Source organism: Nematostella vectensis, chromosome 3 (genome assembly GCF_932526225.1).
Source record: "Nematostella vectensis chromosome 3, jaNemVect1.1, whole genome shotgun sequence".
NCBI lineage: Eukaryota > Metazoa > Cnidaria > Anthozoa > Actiniaria > Edwardsiidae > Nematostella > Nematostella vectensis.
In genome coordinates this window covers 12,355,574-12,377,410 of record NC_064036.1, presented here as the reverse complement: position 1 = coordinate 12,377,410, position 21,837 = coordinate 12,355,574, and the positions used below count along the sequence as shown (strand labels likewise).

The 21,837-nt window shown below is 40.0% G+C and overlaps 2 protein-coding genes and 1 non-coding gene across 3 annotated transcripts in view; 2 read left to right on the top strand and 1 right to left on the bottom strand.

Moving 5' to 3' along the window:
- The first annotated feature begins 270 nt into the window (after positions 1 to 270).
- Trnad-guc lies at positions 271 to 342 on the top strand. Its single transcript has one exon. It is a non-coding gene; the product is annotated as a tRNA-Asp (tRNA).
- Positions 343 to 1,112: 770 nt separating this feature from the next.
- Positions 1,113 to 14,163, bottom strand: LOC5520022. Its single transcript, XM_032364986.2, has 24 exons — positions 13,917 to 14,163; positions 13,789 to 13,831; positions 13,597 to 13,647; positions 13,401 to 13,478; positions 10,950 to 11,055; positions 10,845 to 10,862; positions 10,657 to 10,724; positions 10,477 to 10,570; positions 10,293 to 10,359; positions 10,104 to 10,222; positions 9,839 to 9,978; positions 9,629 to 9,758; positions 9,500 to 9,547; positions 9,216 to 9,333; positions 8,986 to 9,140; positions 8,574 to 8,649; positions 8,203 to 8,501; positions 4,895 to 8,133; positions 4,326 to 4,570; positions 3,930 to 4,022; positions 3,507 to 3,591; positions 2,991 to 3,100; positions 2,588 to 2,752; positions 1,113 to 2,030 (listed from the first exon to the last, which is right to left on the bottom strand). The coding sequence occupies exons 1-24, from the start codon at positions 14,018 to 14,020 to the stop codon at positions 1,964 to 1,966; spliced, it is 5,718 nt and encodes a 1,905-aa protein (XP_032220877.2). The 5' UTR covers positions 14,021 to 14,163; the 3' UTR covers positions 1,113 to 1,963.
- A 4,156-nt stretch (positions 14,164 to 18,319) lies between these two features.
- LOC5520095 (disintegrin and metalloproteinase domain-containing protein 9) overlaps positions 18,320 to 21,837 on the top strand; it is a 51,207-nt gene continuing 47,689 nt past the window's right edge. Inside the window, exons 1-7 of the mRNA XM_048725229.1 lie at positions 18,320 to 18,386; positions 19,023 to 19,103; positions 19,515 to 19,600; positions 19,814 to 19,890; positions 19,997 to 20,063; positions 20,219 to 20,304; positions 20,577 to 20,634. Of these exons, the coding sequence (XP_048581186.1) occupies positions 19,037 to 19,103; positions 19,515 to 19,600; positions 19,814 to 19,890; positions 19,997 to 20,063; positions 20,219 to 20,304; positions 20,577 to 20,634 (441 nt within the window). The 5' untranslated portion in view covers positions 18,320 to 18,386; positions 19,023 to 19,036. The remainder of the gene's footprint in view (positions 18,387 to 19,022; positions 19,104 to 19,514; positions 19,601 to 19,813; positions 19,891 to 19,996; positions 20,064 to 20,218; positions 20,305 to 20,576; positions 20,635 to 21,837) is intronic.

Genomic DNA, 21,837 nt, shown 5'->3' with positions numbered 1-21,837 from the left:
GGCAGAAGTAAGTATATTCAGTTTTGTTTCTGTAAAAATAAAAAGATCGTATCTTCTAGCCCCATAAAACGCCGAAATCTCCAAGCGATAGAAGTGAACATTTGCCGTGTGTGTTCTTATTAGTTCCTTTGAAAAACAAAATAATTGTGGAATTAAAAACAGCTTAATTCTCAATTTTGGGATTTGGAAACAATTTCACTTTCATGTAACTTTCGGGCTGGGGTTAAAATGGTATCTTATGAATTTATGAGAGGAGGGACAAGCGTGAAGTCCTCGGTAGTATAGTGGTGAGTATCCCCGCCTGTCACGCGGGAGACCGGGGTTCGATTCCCCGCCGGGGAGAGGACTAATTTTTTTTTCCGCCAAAAATAACAATATTAGAATTAATGCTCCTAACAACATGCGGTTTTTTTTAAATCCCTAGAAACAAATTCCTGCCTTTTTGTCTTTCCTGGATGAGGCCATAATGGAAAATTGTATCAGTCGAGAATTTGAAATTAGTTAAATCGAAATTCTGGGTGTAATGCCACAAAAAAAAAACGTTTCTGATCGCGATTTCTTCTTATTATTATTATTTCTTTATTATTGTTATCTTCTAATCCACAAAATTTGCTTTAAAGCTATATTATAGAGTAAGACATCATCATGCTTGCTTTTTTGTGAGGAAATAACGTGTAATATGGCGCGACCCTTTTCTCGCGGAGAAAAATTACTCTAATCAGAGACGCTATCACGACATTTGTTTATAGTTCAGTGAAATGGTTGCCCGAGCATATCTTTTGATGTATGGCGTGATTGGATGTCTTTTTTTGCCATTTCCCTGTTACCGAAGATCGCAAAAGTCAAACCTCGCATGTTAAATATATATCCTAAAATTTAAGAACATATTCAGCTTAAAATGTCCCAAAAACAAGAACTGCCCAGCCTCAACCGAAAATTAGACCTGCTTAAAAAAAAAGAATGTATATACTTTTGACTTAAGCAATTTCTTTTTTTTCGATGTTGTTCTCTGTACGACCCCCCCCCCCCCCCCAAAAAAAAATCATTATGGGGGCTGGTGTATACCAATTAGGTAGACCCTTAGAAGCGTATCATAATTTATTACGATTATACGCATTATTATCAAAACTTTATTTCTCTGCGAAATATCAAATATATTAGTTCAATTTGACACCATCAAAAATACTATATTTACAATACCTTGCTTGTTGGTTTAAAATACAAACAATATACATTTTTTGCAATTGTGTAAACAACACTCATACTTTACAACATACGCTCTATTTCATACCCTCGAAAAGTATGTTTTTGACCGTACAAAGGTTTTTGTTTAATTAGTTTAATCATTTTACCGCATACCTCTAAAAAGTTTTTGAAGAGATTTAAATGACTGGACTATACTAAATTAACAACAACATGTCCAACACCACACTTTTAGTGTGACGCACGCTACCGTGGCCAGCAATACAAGTTTTTAGAAGTTAGCCAATCAGTTTGCGAGAATCACAGTTTGATTGACACGAGCTTCATAACTAGGAGGATTCGTAGTAAAGGTGATGGGAGGGGAGGGGGGGGGGGGGGGGTGGGGGTGAAAAGCAAAAAAAATAAAAAAATCACGAAAAAAAAAAAAATACAGAAAAAAAGATTCCGTGTAGACCGATCTTACCCCCACAAAGCTTTGTACAGCAAGAAAAAAAATCGGGCAACTCATAGGCTTTCGTAAAAAAATTAATTGAGCTGACAGAAAATCGCCCACCCCTACCATCACTTTCTACTGGTCTACCTATGCATTCATTGCCGTGCTTATTGGCTAGTGAAGTTTTTGTCCATCAAAAGAACGTTTTCTTGCATCCTCATTGGCTTACAAAACTTAAGGTGGCCACGGTAAGGTCGCACGCTAAGGGCTACAATATACTTCAAAGTTCTCTCGTGAAAAATAAGCTTCGCTTAATCCAAAATGACCTCAATGTGGCTCTTGCAGAAAGTCGTGTCTTAACAGCTCATCCGCAGACGGTCTTGTGTCCTGATCTCTGTGGCGATAGAGAAGATAATCAGTCAGCGTAACATAATAGGGCATACTCAACCATGCAATGTTCTTTTCGCTGATATGATTCTTTAGCTGATAGGTTTTGACCGACCTAGTCCCGGAAACCAGGTCTCAGGTCTTATTTTGTAGTAATAAAATCCTTACAGAACACGGCTTGATTCCTTAATTTCTAAAAAAAAGGTGGCATCAAATCAACCCAATTACCCAATTAAGTCTGATGCTAATTCAACGCGATAGCGAGCAATTTTGTTGGGGCGATTGGAGTGATTTCGACTTCCATCTACGGTGTAAAACAGTAATAAAATCAGTTTAGAAGCTATTAGAAGATTTCACCACATTGCACCACAGACAAAACAATGAGAAACAAAACAATAGAACGGGAATACAATAGAACAATAAGGAAATCCAGCCAATCCTGTAAGGCCTTACGAGCGGGCTACTACACTCTCCCCCTATAGATGGACTTGCATTTAAGAATTCTGCCCATTGAAAACTCCCATAACTACCCTTTTCCCGAATGAAAATAAAAACTATTCTCACCTTGTCATGCAAGAGGTCACAAAATCGATTGCAGCGGCAGAGAACGACTCGTCGAGCCGAGGGACCGGGGAGCCATTACCGATGGCAAAGATAGCACTGAGAGGCGGTACATTAGACCAGGGAGGCTGCCCCGTGGCCATCTCGAATACGGTGCACCCGATACTCCTAAAGAAGGGCAGGAAATAGCAATACCTTTTAGGTACGGGATATCTTAAGGAAAAATAATGAACACTTATTATTACGAACACCCTAAAGACTATAATTTTATGTCCGTAATAACGAGGTCCCTTAATACTGGTAATAACTCATCTCTTATTTCGGTCTCCTCAAGGATTTTTTTTCTGTCCATAATAACAAGTTGTCTGTTATGCTAGAGTTGACTTTATCAAAACAGATATCGTACCATATGTCCGATTTGCGTCCGTGGCCGGTTTCCCGGATCACTTCCGGTGCCATCCAATATGGCGTCCCCCTCATGGAGCGTAGAATGTTGCTCTTACTGACACTAATGTTCTAAACAAGGATGGCGACATTAGAAACACATCCAATGCTGACGGCAAGATATTGATGGTAACAAGGGTAAGTATTATATACTATGACTTTTCGTCATTACTGAGACGTTGTTTTGTTAGACATCTATTGCAAATCGAGGTTGCACTCGGAAAATTCATCTGTCGTAGCCCGCGTTGCGTTATCGGTAACGTATGAATGAAGCAAAAACCGTTTGTACCGAAAACTCTGCCTATGTTTATAGGATGCTACAATTTAAATTTAAGAAACACACAGTGCGACCTTATGTAAGATAGGTGTATACCATTACGGAGGATGCTAAAAAGATGATGATTGTGACGAAATAAGGGAGACGGTTGAAAAAGTTTATAGTGATTACCAATTAAGTGCTAAACAACTGAGCACTTACCATGCAGATCTTCTTGGCACAACCGAAGTCGATGAGTTTAATCACGCCATTAGGCATCAACATTATATTCCCTCCTTTAATATCCCTAAAATAAGCAAACTGACAATGTGAGCTGAAGAGCATATCAGGACTCTTATAGCAAGCTCGTAATCGATTCCCCCATATAAACCGTCTCTAGCATCCACTTCCAAATGATGGTCCCTTAATATCACAAAATATGCTCCTTGATATCATAGATAAGTTATTACTCCAAGCACTTTCTCTGCGCAAACCATGCATCCACCGATTCAGTAAGCCACAAAAAAACTATTTCAGAAGTTCTGAAAACTCCTGTTGAAGCAAATAATGGTCGCTCTACTCTTTTCTCCCTTTGTCTATTTGAATATTTTTGTTGCAGTGAGTCCAAACAATGTTAGGACTTACCTGTGAATGACATTATTATTGTGCAAATAGGACACTCCATCCAGGATCTGTCTGGTATATCGACGGAAAACCGGCTCTACAAATGCCCCAAACCTGCGCAAAACAAAAGAATAATCAGACCTTTCCATCTGTTAAAGTCTTCGTATTCCTTCAAATGATATTTGTTTATCAGGGACCGCGGAGAGGGACTGAATATGGGACCCTCGCCATATTTTGGGTATTTTTAGTAGACTTCTATGGTGTTTTTGGAACCTTTTCTTGTGTTTGGGAGAATTCCGCCTTTTTTAGCTTGTTCCAAGACCCGTGTTTATGAATGATATTACAAAGTCTTAAGGGTTGGGAAGGACAATTCGCTAAATCTTCTTAGAGTAGCTAACTTTTTACCAATTAGCGTACCTTTTTAGCGCCTGCGCGATAGAACCTCCTGGTACGAACTCCATGAAGATGTTAATGGTACACTGGGAGTCGTCCATGCACGTTCCGATATATTGCACGATGTTTTTGTGCTTGAGGGATTTGAGAAGTCCAACCTCCTCCTGGAGTTTTTCGTACTGCCTCTCAGCGGCATCAACATTATTGGGGTGGAGCTCGACTTGTTTCACAGCGATTAGTTCACCGGTGTTAACAAGTCCCAGAAACACCTAAGGATATAATAATAGAGTCATTATCTTTCATAAGTTACCAAGTCATCAGAACCACATAACATTGGAACACGCCTACAATGTCAATACTTTGCATAAATTACCAAGGCGAAAGGGAACAATAAAGGAAACAACTACGAGGTAAAAATTCATCCTCGCAAAATAACTATGACTATACTATACATACCGAGGAAGAATAGAGGGTACGAAAAGAAGAACCTACAGTGTTTCCCCTGAAAGTACCAATAGTAGCTCACTAATAAAGCAACCTATCAACATTTCGGCCTACTTGTGCTGTACAGACAAACAGCAGGAGATACTCACCGTTCCAAAAGCACCTTTCCCGAGTACGTTTCCCTTTTGCCATTCGATCTCCTCACCACGACTGACAGTCGACGTCTGGCTTATGGTAGTCGCTCTACTTTGCCTACTTCTTAGGGCTCGACCAGGGGTCAAGAACTCCGAGCTCCAGCCTGACGAATTCCTTCTATCGCTCGAGAGAGCCCGCAATGTGGATGAGCTATCATTACTATTAGATCCGCTACTGTTCTCAGCGGATATCCGTTTTCTGTGCATGTCCTGAGCAAAGGGGATTCCCATTGAAGAATCCTCCTCAAAGTCGTAAGAGTCTGTTTTAAAACTTGACGATACAGCACGAGGTGAGCTGAAAAAGCTGTCACTACTTCCATGTGAGGAGCAGTCGGATGTGGTACGAGGGGTAGACTCCAAGCTGTTGTACGACGAGTCATTATCCGAGAACACCTCGAGTGTAGCACCCTGGCCAGGTGATAAACTAGAGACATTCGTCAATGTGTGGTCACGGTCACTATTATTAACATTCGGGACTTCTAGAGAACCCCGTCGCATTTGATTCACTTCGTTCAAGTATTCCATTGTTCGCATTTGCCGTAAGATGTCCCAGTCTTTGCTAAGTCTGTCTCCAGGCTGGTCATCGCTATCCTTCTCCACAACGTCTTTAGTTGATGTGTCAAATTGATTCCCTGAAGTAAGTTCCTGGGTCGTGTCACTGCCATGAGTACTGGCAGCGTCGCTATATGGACTCGTCACATTGAGCTGGGTAGTCTTCTCAGTGTCTCTTATCAAATTGTGAACTATACCTTCGATATCATCGTCGGCCTCATCAGGAAGAACATTTGATCCTACAAACGCCTTCACCGATTCCCCATTGTCATTGCTCTCACCTTTGGTACAAATATTACTCACTGGAATTTCACTAGGGGACGTATTGGGGCTTGCGGCAAGAAGCTCATCTTTTCCAAGCAGATCCTCGTCATCGGAGTCGGAATTTCGACTTAAAAGAATCAGTCGAGGGATACACATGCCGGCAAATCGTGAGATAAACCCGCCGTCTACAACATCGAAGTCTCCTTCATTGGCATCGCTTTGTTTCTCCACACTCACTGCACTAGGTGACGTTTTGGATGCGCTTTCTTCATCCACTTCCTTTTCAGCATCATCGAGGAAGGTTATCAGCTCATCCAGCTCAGCAGCTTCTTTCTCAAGCCCGTCTGTAGAGGTCCTTGCAGGAGTACGACTGAAACCATCTAGAGAACCTTTTCTACTACACGTGCTTTTGAGTGACTCATTTGGTGACGGAGAGGGAGTGGGTACTTCCGGTATTGGGCTGAGATTGACAATTGCTGCCCTAGCTGGACGACCAGAGAACGCTCTTGGGTCAAGTGAGAGGGTTGGCATTGAGTCTAAATCGGGACTAAGTGCGTACTCCACACATCCATATGCGGCGCTTGCGATAAATCCGCCTCCATAACACGCAACGCCAGCTGCTGACTGGTTCACCTCAATTTCCTTGCATTTTGACTTCTTTTTCCCTTTTTTCTTTCCTTTCGTGGCTTGCTCTTTAATATTTTTGCCACCTGACCCGGATCCACGTGAACATTCCTTGCCACTATTCGTCCTCTTTTTAGCTGTACTTGTCCGACTCTTTCCTCTTCCTTTCTTCTTGGCTGATGTTACAGGCCGGCTACATTGGACTCCAATAGGAGGCTGTACCGGTGGGATGGTGTTAATTGGTGGCACCGGCGATGGGAATGGGTTGCAAATTTGAAGACCTGAAGGAGATTTTTCTTGCCTAGGTGTCGACCATGCAGATTTGGGTGGTTCACGTAATTTACTTGGATCTGAGATGCAAGTGCTACTCTCTTCAGGTGCCTCTTGGTTCTCAAACACTGCTCCTTGTTGCACCTCACTTTCCTGTTCAATAGCATATTCGTTGTCTAAACCGAACGATCGTAAAACCATTTCTGTATTATGTGCCACAGTACTTTTGCTACTATTTTGTTTCCCTTTAGCGGGCTGAGTAAGTAAGTCAACTGTGTCCTTAGGAGCTGACTTATTCTCGTATTCTGGTTCTATTGATTTGTCCACAGCCCCTGAAGGTGCACTATCACACCCCTCAGGTGTTTTAGTACTCTCCTCTGAGTTCTCTTCTTTGACAAATGTCGACGATCTTATTATCCCAATAGTCTCAATGGACAGACTAGCAGTTTCAGCTCTATTTGTTTCATTTAGTTCTGTGGAGCCATCACCACCTATTTCTTGTTTTGTTTGGGTTTCCAATGATACCCAAAATGCTTTCTCGTCCGCAACTTTTTTAGAACAGCGATCACACTGTGAAGATGTTGATTCTGTGATGGCTTCACCACATAATCTGCACTTGGAAAATGTCTTATTTACTTGAACATGGTCTTGATCTTCATTGTCATTTAAGTGCACGAAAAAAGTCATCGAGGAACTAGTCCTTGATCGCTTACTATCACTGTCGTTTTGCGTGTTGGTAGAAGAGTCAACACTCGGAGCTTCATCTCCTTTATAAGGAATCCAAAACGTTGGACTCTTTTCTGCCGAAAATGTCTGTGTCTCAACCAAGACAAAGTTAGCTGAACTATTTTTCTCCAAAGACTTAATAATTACATCACCACTGGGAACATTTATCGTTCTGCGTTCATCGTCATCCTTGTGACTACTTTCAACCTCTTTCGAGGTTGTAGTCGAGGAATCAGGCAGTTGTGTTGAAAGAGAAACAGCAGAAGTTTCTAAATTATCAGTGCCTTGCTTCTCTTGTAAATCATTAGATTCGATATCGTTTTGTTTTTTATGGTGCTGCTCTTCTTTATGTAGTAGAGTGTGTGTTGAAATTTCAAAGGTAATGAATGCAGAATCCTGTAAATCTGCCGCAGGCGCATCCCCCTTATTGTCGTGTGAAGATATATGAGCAAAAGTGTTCGACATAGTATCGTGTCTATTGTTAACAGTAGGATCCACGTTGTTCAATTCATTTTGATGTTGTATCGTCCTTGATGGTGAATCGGAGATCAGTGTCTGATCTTCCAATGTTGTGTGTAAATCAGATTCGGGAATCGGATTAGATCGGGAGTCTACCGTCGTGTATAATCGAGTGTCTACAAGATATTCTGATTGAAGGTCGCATGGTGGTGGCGGTGGAGGCTGGGAGTCGTCTTGAGACTCTGGGTAGAATATTTTTGCCAACGACCGCGAACAAGAGCTCCCAGCTCTCAGCGCATCTGCAAAACAAGGATACTCCATCAGACACTAGAAAACGCAAGTAGAACACTTGATCATACAGTACATACCAAGGTCAAGGATCTGCCCGACACACGTGAGTCCACTATTGTCACGCAATCCGCATTGGCTGACTGGCACTCGGAGATCAGGGGAGGAGATCCGCCGGGTCAGTAATGGCGCCACCCGAGTTGGCGGTCTTACGCTTCTACCGTGGGGCCCTAGCGGCGTGTTAGGGGTTCCTGGCAGAGAACGCTTCCGACGAGTTTCAGGAGGGACTGGTGCTGAGTGTGATTTGTAGAAGCGATACCGCTGGATGTATGTACCGCGAGAACACTTGGAGCCAACAGTGAGTGGAGAGCGCGGATTTCTACAAATTGAAGCAAATCTTTGTAAATAATTGAATAAGACTTCTCTAAAACAAAGGCAGCTTGATCCATACCTTCCGATATGTAGCTCGATGTTTTTAACGGCTAGGTATGGGAGCTCAGTCCTTCGCGGCTGGGTGACTTGCCCATCTATACAAAATCAAACAGGTGTGTTAAGAATTCCGCTTTTCATTAAAACGGAATGAATACTAAAGCTCAGACAGACAGGCCCAACAGTTCTACTTAATACCCCTACTCTTTTGATGACTTTCTCACCATAACCTAATGACATTGTCAACGGCAACACATTGTTGTTTGAAACGCAGTATTAAATTCATGAGTTCTTTGGTTACAGCCAGGTAATTAAAGGTTTGAATATTTTAGTTGTTTTGGAGCAAGTCCCTTTTCCGGTACTGAACACCTTGTTTTGATAGCATAATCCTTTTCATCTAAATAAACCCTTTCTCGATGCGGGGCATTACTCACAAGACTCTGGAATGGTTCCTATCAGGCTGGTACCCTTGTTGCGATTACTTCGTCTGTTTCCAGTCTTTGGGGGACTTGGAGATAATAGCTTTGCCTCTGGAGTTACAAGAGGTGGGACTCGAGATTCTGTTCTGTTACTGCTTTGACTTGAAGACCTGGCGTCACGATTTAAAGAAAGGTTATTTACATGAAAACATTATTTTTTACCCTTTCTGAATAAGGGTTATTACCTGTTGACAATGACATCTTCTGGATCAAACTTCTCAGTGGACTCCACATTTTCTTGATGATCACCTTTCTTGGTGAGCTGAAGCTGATCTTCAGGTTTTTGGAAAAGGCCAGGCATTGCTAAAACACAAAAGGGTTATACAGATAGCATAAAATATTTACATGACTAAACCCTCGTTTAGTTAGTTTTCTGTAGTTATAGAATAATGGTTGGCAATATCATCATCATCTATCTAGAGAAAAATATGACCATATAACTGTCACCGCATAACTAGTGTTTATTTACCTGAGTGGGCCCTTGGTTTATTCTTTAAAGTCTGGCCAACCCATGCTTCTGCAAAGCAGAAGGTATACTGTATATGAGAAATGAGTTCTTTGTAAAGTTAAATGGAAACAGAGCTGTCACGCTAATCACCTCTGAGAATGCGTCTGACTGATTGGCTAGATGTGACATCCATTGCTGAATAGCCATGGTCATCAACTAGTGTTACGTCTGCTCCATTTTCCACAAGCACTCCAGATACTGACTGATGACCATTAGATGCCTACGATCATACACAAAGGGATATGTCAGATAACAATTCCATCCACATGACAAAGTACTATAGCTTGCTGGTAAACTTACTGCAATATGTAAAGGAGTCTTTCCACCACAACCTCTCACATTGACATCCCCGCCGCCATCAACAAGTGCCAGAACGATGGGCACATTGTTTTCCTTCGATGCCAAGTGAATAGGGGAGTACCTGTGGCCATCAAGGATATCTACCACAAGCAACAATAAAGTTAACCTTTATTACCTTCGAATATCAAGTAATCACAGTAGTTTATCATGAAATACCATTGCTACACACACTTAGACAAAATGCTTAGCATTGCTCCAAACACACCTGGATTGCAACCCCCTTCCTTGATAAGCAGTGAAGCAATTTTTTCAGCATTAGGACCTCTTGTAGTTGCAATCTGATGGAGGGCATGTCTTCCTTCTTTCCCACTGATACTACAGTCCCTGTTTAAGAAAAACAGCAGTACACTTAAAAAGACACTTAAGATATCTTAATCAAATATGAAAAACTTACGCTTTGTGCAGAAGCAACTCTTGCACAACTTCGATTGGATTATAAGCACTGTCTAATCTCTGTTCAACTGAAAGAAATAGAAAAATGCAAATGAATGAATGATAAACAAAACTAAAGCATAATAGCTGAGTATTCATAAAGAAAGAAAAGTGGTAAATGGAATTCTTCTTTCTATTTAAGCTACCTTGCTCAAACATGTTGATATCCCTTGTAACCAGCAACAATGGTGTCATTCCATCAGCATTTGTGCAGTTTACATCAACCTTTTTAGGGGAAGACTGAAAAATGGAAATAAAAAAAGGCTTATTCCTTTACTCAAATTAAAAATTAAAGTACAAATATAAAAAAAAGCAGTTAACCTTACCAATAGACGTTTAAGGATTTGTACATTTCCCTGCCAAGCAGCCTGCAACAGGTGTCGTGATGATGTACCTGTCAATCAAATGACAGTAACACTAATCAATAAAAAAAAACAGTAAACAAATACAAGAAGCTGTCACTTTAGAGCATCCATTTACTATAGTACAGTATAATATAAAAGCACTGTTATACCTTGTCGTTCAACCGAATCTGTAAAAAGAAAAAGACATCATTTTTTAAAGACTTTGATACTTAGTTAAAGTAAAAAAATTAATGAAATATATTGACATTACTTACCAATAAGCAGGGGAATTAATGACCGGGGTGCCATATCAAGAACGGATTGGCCGGCATCATTACTGAGGGTGATGTCAGCTCCATAGTTCAACAACAATGATACAACCTAGAGCCAAGAGATACACTTAGCGCAGCAATGATACAACCAGGGCCAAGAGATACACTTAGCAGCAATGATACAACCAGGGCCAAGATATACACTTAGCAGCAATGATACAACCAGGGCCAAGAGATACACTTAGCAGCAATGATACAACCTAGGGCCAAGAGATACACTTAGCAGCAAGGATACAACCAGGGCCAAGAGATACACTTAGCAGCAATAATACAACCTAGGGCCAAGAGATACACTTAGCAGCAATGATACAACCAGGGCAAAGAGATACACTTAGCGCAGCAATGATACAACCAGGGCCAAGAAATACACTTAGCAGCAATGATACAACCAGGGCCAAGAGATACAGTTAGCGGCAATAATACAACCAGGGCCAAGAGATACACTTAGCAGCAATCATACAACCTAGGGCCAAGAGATACACTAAGCAGCAATGATTCAACCAGGGCCAAGAGATACACTTAGCAGCAATGATACAACCAGGGCCAAGAGATACACTTAGCAGCAATAATACAACCAGGGCCAAGAGATACACTTAGCAGCAATGATACAACCTAGGGCCAAGAGATACACTTAGCAGCAATGATACAACCAGGGCCAAGAGATACACTTAGCAGCAATGATACAACCAGGGCCAAGAGATACGCTTAGCAGCAATGATACAACCAGGGCCAAGAGATACACTTGACACAGCAATGATACAACCAAGGCCAAGAGATACACTTAGCAGCAATGATACAACCTAGGGCCAAGAGATACACTTAGCAGCAATGATACAACCTAGGGCCAAGAGATACACTTAGCAGCAATGATACAACCAGGGCCAAGAGATACACTTAGCACAGCAATGATACAACCAAGGCCAAGAGATACACTTAGCAGCAATGATACAACCTAGGGCCAAGAGATACACTTAGCAGCAATGATACAACCTAGGGCCAAGAGATACACTTAGCACAGCAATGATACAACCAGGGCCAAGAGATACACTTAGCACAGCAATGATACAACCTAGGGCCAAGAGATACACTTAGCAGCAATGATACAACCAGGGCCAAGAGATACACTTAGCACAGCAATGATACAACCAGGGCCAAGAGATACAGTTAGCGGCAATGATACAACCAGGGCCAAGAGATACACTTAGCACAGTAATGATACAACCAGGGCCAAGAGATACGCTTAGCACAGCAATGATACAAGCTCTAGGGCCAACACTGTAGATAAACATACACATAGCTGTCAACCCAACTTGGACAGAAATCTTGTCAAATTGGGTGAAATATAGTAAAAGTGTGAAAAAAACCTAAGAGAGCCAATGTGAGTGAGTACAGACTGTGACAGAGAATGTATGAACATTCTCGCAAAAATTAGGCTTGCGATGAGGTCCAAAATCTTGTGACACCTATGATACACCTATGATACACAAACTATCTATCAGAATTGCAGGCATCTCCCCAATACAACAAAATTCAGAGCCCAAAGGGTGGTATAACTTTTGTTCCTTTTTTCCAGTATAACAAACACAAAAACGCTGAACTCGTATGACTCCTATACATAAAGGTTCAGGAAATTTATTTGGAACCCTATTAATTTTTTCAACAAAATAATAGCATCAATCATAAATAGAGATATAAACTTTCTCTTTTAATGCCTCCTTAAATTCCTGGCTCACCCTTTTCCTGCCTAAACCACTTCCCCGTTATTCTCAATTAGTTTAGAAGTTAGTAAATATTAGAAAAGTTGATTAGTTATTTATTTCCTGGATAAACATATATTTTCAAACACGCTACTATGGATACATATGTACAAAATTCCCTTATAGCTATTCAGGAACTATTAACAAAAGCCCTTTTATTCTTAATTTCAATAGGGATTATGGCAAATGAAAAAGCTCAGCATAATATACTTCTTAACCTGCTTACGTAGTACAGGTTATTAACTGCTAAAAAAATGCATAAGGAGATTCACAAATCATATACACAGTAAACTGAGAGGATAAGTACATCCAGGATGTCATCCGGCATATCATATAAGGACACATGCCTAAACAGTGTGGTCCCGTAGAGAAACATGATGCATTAATATTCAATTAACATATCAGCTGGTCCTTGTTTTTGTTAGAGAGGAACTTAGAGGAATAATCTAATACTTATGTCTACTATAATGGTCATACTCTGTTTATTTCTTTGGCTTATATATAAAATATAAATATATATAAAATGCATAAGATATCATGTAGACATAAACTTAAAGCTTTTCCTCTGATGAAATAAATCTATTATACACAGGTTTTAAGTATTGAAAATAATATTTTGTTTTAATAAAGTTCATACCTTTCCATGATTTTGAGAAGCAGCTAGGATCATAGCTGTGTTCCCAGTTTTCTTATCTTTGAAGTCGACATTAATAGGCTAAAAACAGGAGTTTGTTTTAGTCGTAGACATCGAAAGAATAGACAAAGAAAAGCAAACAATGTAATGTACAGCTGGGGACTATGGCGTTTATGCAGAGATTTTGAGGAGTACTCACCGATGTTGTAGTACGAGAAAGAAAGTTTTCCACTCTTTCATATTCCCCGTTCTGTAAGCACAAGGAAATGAAATTATTCTTTACACACTTTTCTATTGTGATTTTTATACGATTGGATTACAAACTTCTTACTCTAATTACACACAAGATGGTAGCCGTGTAAGTTGTGGTGAATGGTCGAGTAATCCTTACCTTTGCAGCGCTTAAAAATAAATTGTGGAGGTACTCGTTGGGTCTGTAAGAAATCACAGATAATTATTATTTGCTATTGGCTTTTAGGAGCCATAGCTGTGAAGCAGAGCAACCGTAGTACCACGAACCTTCTGCCGTTCGCGAATACTCTGGAAGCACACTCATGGTAATGTGAAAGTAGGCCTGTGTTTCGATACGATTTTCTCGAATAATCATATCTATTCCTGGACATATTTCTTGAGACGACAATCAAGACTTTCCAATGCCTTGCTTTCACGACATGACTTTTGTATTGCAGTATAGAATCGTAGGCTATTCGCTATTTAGCAAGAATCTCTTGCATAGGAAATCTATTCCCCTTCATTACTATTCAAAGAGTTCAGACATTGTGTGTGTTGTTATAGGTCACTGCGCCATGGAGACAGCCAATCAAAAAACGGCTTTCAGATGGCCAAAGTATACGTCATTTTTTGCGCTTTTGACTTACAAGAAGCCGGAAGAAAATAAAAATGTTACAAATTGGGACAGAGAAAGAACAAAACCTACTCATTTAAATGATAATTTTGATGATATTTTTTGGGGGGAGGAGGGGGTTAAGAAAAAGCTATAATAAGAACGTGCTATATCTCTCATGTATTGCAAGTGTTTCGGCCTAAATCTTAGCACTTTTTCACCTCCTCTTGTACTCGTACCCCTTTTAAAATGGGCGCCTTCTAAAACTCGTGAAAAGCTCAATATTTCAAAAAAGATCCCCCAGAGCTCCCCACAATACTGAATATGCGGCTCTTCTGATTAAAGCTGCATTATCACCAGTTTACTTCCGGTCGATTGCGTAACAATCTCCGATGATTTTTAACGGAAAACGCCAAAAATATTTCAAAATATTGAAAGCAGTGTGTTTATTGGAAGTTTCTTTGAGTATGTGATCGATAATTTAGAGCGGATGGCCTGTTTAATATCTAGGATTTTAATAGATTCTTTTGTCTTTAACTGTTGAGGTTTCCGTCGGACCCCCGGAAGTAAACTGGTGACAATGCGGCTTTAAATGCGCATTGTTCGAAATGTATCAGTAATCTTGCATTAAGTTAAAGTGCTACTGAATGTGGGACCCCTTGCGAAAAAAAAAAAACATAAGCGACTTGGATGCTAAAGCGAGCACCATTGATGTTTTACTGTTGGCCTCGCCCGGGAAATTTTAACAGAGATAAAGGCAAGAGAGCATAAGATATCTTATGCTCTCTTGATAAAGGTTATAGATTGAGAAACGCTTATCGATTATCGCTAAATGAGCTACAAAGGGATGGGGGAGATTCGAATAGGAAGAAATTCTAAAAAAATAAAACCTCTTGCAGTGTGTCAATTAGCCAAAGTAGCCTTCAGGCCTTGCGTGACATTGAGAGCAGAGCACACAATAGTTGTGACTTTATCACGCTGTCAATCAATCAAATCCCCTCCATGGTAACAGTGATTAGAATTAAGCGTGATTCTCATAGTAAAGAAAGATTCAATAATAAAATACTTATTATAGACATTCCAGGCTTTAATACATATTTTTTTACGGAGAAAGAAGGAGGTCCAGACCTGTTTTCCAGAACACCTTTGTTTTTGAACCTCGATAAGACTCGATGAGACATTAGTCTGATATAACAATATCCCCTGTATATAACAATCAGTATTCCAGGTCTTGACCGAACTACAAGAAGTGCATAAAAAGAACTTTCGATAGTGTTAATCAAATTTTTTCTTGGTGCAAATTCCTTTCGTGTCTTTGCAAAAATATCGCTATTTCCAATGTATACTCGATAACAAAATATTTATATCAATAATAAATAACGATATACTTTTCCATTTTACCATCTCTAGGCTTAGCTGTCTTCATTATTTCACATCATGCCTAAGAAAACCATTTGCGCTTGCTGCTGAATGATAAGAGCAATCTTTCAGTTGTTTTTTTTTTCCCTTGTTACCCGGATACATATGGAGTATTTAAAACATTTAGTTGTGCTTTTAGACCAGAAAATGACGGAGTTTATCGTCAAAATCCTGAAATTTTATCTCCTAAACTTACCTCAGTATTGATTCTCCTGAATTGTTTATCTTTTCCGTTTCGAAGCAGGGCATTTTGACAGGAATTAGCGTCTCTTCCCCCTTTTTCGAACGTTTTAATTCAAAAGAAAAGGATCAAAGTGTACAAACTCAGGCCAACAAATCCACTAAAAAAAGCATCAGCATAAAACAAGTTTGTGATTCCTAGCTTTTGTATGCGTGCTTTCGTTCTGTGCATGTTTTAACGTTAGTGAAGTGGTGCAATGGTTGATTCGTTACAAAGACTATCTTTTGTAAAGGGGATATATTTGAAAGAATAGAGGCCTTACCAATTAACAATAAGGCTTGGATGATATGGATATCGTGTCGCTTGGACTTAAGACTTGTGTTGAATATTACACTGTATGGACTCATATTGGTTTAAATAAGATGCTTTTTAATCACAACACTACTGATCAAGCTAATCGAAATGAGCATATTGACACATTCTGACCGTTTCGTCCCCTGACTTTTTTTTAACGCCCGAGGGATAACGTGTGTTCTTTTTATAAGAACGTCTAATTCTCAGTTGAGGCTGTACTGTTTTCGTTTTTGAAGCATTTTAAAGCTGGAAAGGTCCTTTAATTTTAGTGTTTATGAAAATAATAACAAATAATCAACAGCTGTAATAGTTAGCATGCTGAGTAGACTAAGCAATATTTTTCTGCAATCTGAGCTTCGACATGTTCTTAGCATGTTCTTAAAATGTGGTGAAATAGTCCGGCTTGACGTTTTTAATGTTAAGGCAAATTCGCGACGCGAATCAGAATCCTTTTTAACACACTATATGAAATGAATGCATGGCAGTTTAAAAACACAGTTTTTCCTTGGGTTAAGGCTCCAGTCAACCAACACGCAACCTATTTGGGTTAAGGCTCCAGTCAACCAACACGCAACCTATTTGGGCTAAGGCTCCAGTCAACCAACACGCAACCTATTTGGGCTAAGGCTCCAGTCAACCCAACACGCAACCTATCAACACGCAACCTATCAACACGCAACCTATTTGGGCTAAGGCTCCAGTCAACCAACACGCAACCTATTTGGGCTAAGGCTCCAGTCAACCAACACGCAACCTATTGAGGCAAACCATATTTCCACACCACCGTAGCAGGCCTCGAAACATTGGGGGGGGGGGGGGACAATACAGAAACATTTAGCAGGGCCAGTAGGGGCGTGGCTGTGTCCTCATTGTTTTCTTGATGTCTATGTATCGTGCCCCCCCCCCCCCCAATAATTCGAGGCCTGCTATATTACGAAATAAACTAGTTAATAGTTTCATAGTTTCTAAGTTAAATGTTTAAAAAACATGTTTAAAAATAATTTATTTCGTGCGGTGCAGGCTATTGCAATCTAGAGACAAATGTTGATCGTTTGTCAGCACTAGTTAGTTGGAATCTGATGTTGTTCAAATTGGGCGCAGGTAGAATCCGCGGTTTAAAAAAGTTTCAACATTATTAATATAATCAGTACAGGCTCTTTTGATGAATACAGAGACACTTCGGGGGGACTTTGTTGTTTTCGGCAAAAAAAGCAAATTTAAATTAAAAATTGGCGATCAAAAATCGCCCTCAATAGCAAAAAAGAAGGGCATTTCATTACGATTCTAGGAGAAAAACAGATCACACTGAATACGGTTGTCAGGGGCGTTTCTTTGAGAATTTCACCTCAAAGCAAATTTGGTTTCATATTTATGTGATTACATTTTTTTTTAAATTAACTGGCTCAAATTTAGGAACGCCATGGTTGTATACTGCCTAAAAACGTCTCTAAAATGTTTAGTTTAACATAATTTTAAGTTTTTTTTGGGAGGATATCCCTTGCTACTTAAGTGTATAAGCAAGACGGCGAGTATATACATGCAGATGTTACTGCGGGATAATGAAAGAACAAACGAGGTCTTTAGCATTGTTTAGTGTTTATTATTTTCTGAAGGGCCTTCGAGACATGTACTAGTCGGTTCATAAGAGCTTAAATAAATACAAATTTAGCTGTTTTAGTCATTGTAGAAGTAAAGCGAAATAAACAAGTTCTAGATATTTACACTAGTTAAATGTTTTATTCGGTGTTGGAAATATTCCTATTTGTATTCTTAGTTTTTATTGCCAGGTAACTTGTTGTTAAAGGGGGGGGAGGGGATCAATGACATCGGGGAAGGGGCAATTTTGTTGTTACATTTGGATTTATTGTAAGTCTCTAGTTCAATTCTTTAATCCCTCTTGTCCGATATCACTGTACACTTGCTGCCAGAATGACAGTACAGTCACCGGTCAGTGATAACACTTTTAAAAGCCTTTTTACATTTGAATGAAAGACAAGGATGAATGTATCCTTTCAGGTCTATGAAGACACAGCTGGTGAGAAGCCAATAAATAGGAGCTTACTAAAACAAACAAAATTATTTCTGAAAAGGGGTATTCTTTTCTCTTGTTAATAAAGCACACATGGGATCGTTATTAAGGTAAAGCTTTCCCATTTCGGGTCTATTGAGGCTAAGCTTCTTGCCGAGTAAGGTGAGTACCGCGGTTAGGGTAGTCGGCATTGAACGGAAACTCTGCCTTATTTCAGACGCTTATTGCTTTTTTCGCATTTCTTAGAATCTCTTTTTAGTCTATAAGCTAAACTTGGTTATTGTTACCCTAGTCCCTAGATGTTTTCTGGATATTTGAACAGAAACTCTGTCTTCCTTCAGACGCTAAATGCTTTTTTTCGCTTTTCTTAGAATCTCTTGTTAGTCTACTATAAGCTAAACTTGATTATCATGACCCCAGTCCCTAGAAGTTCATTCATTCAGTCTTCCTTCACACCCTGTGGTCTACATTTGCATTTGGTAGATCCAACCAATTCTTGAATCATTAAGAGATTTTCTTGTTTACCGTAAATGACCTAATAAACGCCCCCTATCTAAAGAACGCCTCACCTAAGCTTACAAGTTTTCAATCAACGCCCATCTCTATGAAAGGCCCCCCTCCCCTCCCCTCCCCTTCCCTCCCAAACGACATAGGAATTCCGGAAATATAAATGGTAATTTAATTGCCATCTTACTAAATCAACACTGGTAAGCGAGTAGCGCGACTTTCCTATGCCATCTACGTATCTATGTAATGGTGAGAAATCATGTTATCAGCAGTGAAATTGGCTGTTCACAGGCGCTTCTACCGCTATGGCTTGGTGGATAATTGGCCTGTTAGCGCTAATAGAGGTTGTGTGTGTTGTTGGCAACTCTAAAGGTGAGAGTGATCAAATTTAGGCGAGCGTTATTAACTATTACGTGACTGTTATTAATATTTATTATCACCACACAGACTGCAAGTTTGGCGCAAAAGTTTACCGAACCCTGGAAGTTACTTGATGAGTTCGCCTATTCCCAACTCGAAAATAAAACATAAAGATTTATTGTATGCCAGTTATCCAAATATAGATTTTATTGTTTGTCGTTGATTTACAAACAGTAAAGAAAATGGCAAACCATTATGTGGGAAACTAAGGTACCATTTACCGCAGAAGTTTCTGAGTCGATCGTTTTGCATTTGATGTGGAAAAAAAAAATTAAAAAACGAAAATTATCCTGTAATTTTATGCATTAATCTAGAATTTGTACAGCAATCTTTTATGCGTTCCTCTTTTTTTTGGCCTTTTAGTTTTGGCAAGGTCGGCCTCCGAGGTCATCTATCCCGAAAGGCTTCACGCGCGTCGCGGTATACGAGACTTGTCTACCGCCACTGAGGTGGGTAGAGTCGAAATATTGGGAAGGGGGGAGGGGGGGGCACGATGCCAAAGCATTAAGAAAACAATTGGAGACACAGTCACGCTACCACTACATATATATATTTGAAATATTGGGAGCACGTGCCCCGATGCCCCACCCTGTCTCGGCAGCCCTTTTCCTACAATAGCTTATAATGAAAAGCTTACTGTATTCAAAACCTCCTTTTGATAGAAGGGACACGAAGATGAAGCAAGCTTCTCCCTCAAAGCATTTCAGAAAGACATAATTCTCGATGCCAAACGGAACAAGTATGTGTGATTTAACGTTTGTGAAATAAGGGCAGTGACTTACTAATAGAAAACGTTTTGAGTAAAAATATTTTTGTAAGTAATTCTAGAGGTCATTGTTTTATAGAGAGCTTATCCATCCATCCTTTTCACTTCGTCACTATGCAAAAGATGGCTCCGAACTCTTATCGGAGGTAAGTTTAGCGAAGACAGCTAGATAAAAGATAGCTAATTATGATATTGCTCCTTTTCGTTTCTTTTTCTAGTTGAGAAGAAATTTCCCACACTTTTTTCAAAGACGTAATATAAAATAAAAGGCTTATCAACAACCATCACGTGTTGTCTCCAGGTCTCCCCGGATCATTGCCATTACCAGGGCTCTATTCGCGGCGTGCCTGACTCGCTAGTGGTACTGCACACCTGTAGTGGACTCAAGTAAGTTATTATATATGTTTGGATATTCCCCCTACAGAGAACAAACAACAAAGAAAAATCTATCAATAAAAAAACGAATAATAATCTGGTAGTGATGCACCCCCAACTCTACTGAAGACAAATTACCTCTCCGTCTAAAGCAGATTTTTACATCTTCCCCAAACCAATACACCTTAACTTGGTGATACCCAGCGTGACAGCTTGAATAAATTTCATTAGCTACATATTGAGTCATCTGATTATAAATACTGATGCCCTTCTAAAATGTTTAGGGGAATTATTGACGATGGCGAGAACACGTATAACATAGAGCCACATGACGACCTTGAGGTATAAATACACGTATCACATAGAGCCACATGACGACCCTGAGGTATAATACACGTATCACATAGAGCCACATGACGACTCTGAGGTATAAATACACGTATCACATAGAGCCACGTGACGACCCTGAGGTATAAATACACGTATCACATAGAGCCACGTGACGACTCTGATGTATAAATACACGTATCACATAGAGCCACATGACGACTCTGAGGTATAAATACACGTATCACATAGGCTCACGTGACGACTCTGATGTATAAATACACGTATCACATAGAGCCACGTGACGACCCTGATGTATAAATACACGTATCACATAGAGCCACATGACAAATACACGTATCACATAGAGCCACATGACGACTCTGCGGTATAAATACACGTATCACATAGAGCCACATGATGACCCTGAGGTATAAATACACGTATCACATAGAGCCACATGACGACCCTGATGTATAAATACACGTATCACATAGAGCCACATGACGACCCTGAGGTATAATACACGTATCACATAGAGCCACATGACGACTCTGAGGTATAAATACACGTATCACATAGAGCCACATGACGACTCTGAGGTATAAATACACGTATCACATAGAGCCACGTGACGACCCTGATGTATAAATACACGTATCACATAGAGCCACATGACAAATACACGTATCACATAGAGCCACGTGACGACTCTGCGGTATAAATACACTTATCACATAGAGCCACATGACGACCCTGAGGTATAAATACACGTATCACATAGAGCCACATGATGACCCTGAGGTATAAATACACGTATCACATAGAGCCACATGACGACCCTGATGTATAAATACACGTATCACATAGAGCCACATGACGACCCTGAGGTATAATACACGTATCACATAGAGCCACATGACGACTCTGAGGTATAAATACACGTATCACATAGAGCCACATGACCACTCTGAGGTATAAATACACGTATCACATAGAGCCACATGACGACTCTGATGTATAAATACACGTATCACATAGAGCCACGTGACGACTCTGATGTATAAATACACGTATCACATAGAGCCACATGACGACCCTGAGGTATAAATACACGTATCACATAGAGCCACGTGACGACTCTGAGGTATAAATACACGTATCACATAGAGCATCATGACGACCCTGATGTATAAATACACGTATCACATAGAGCCA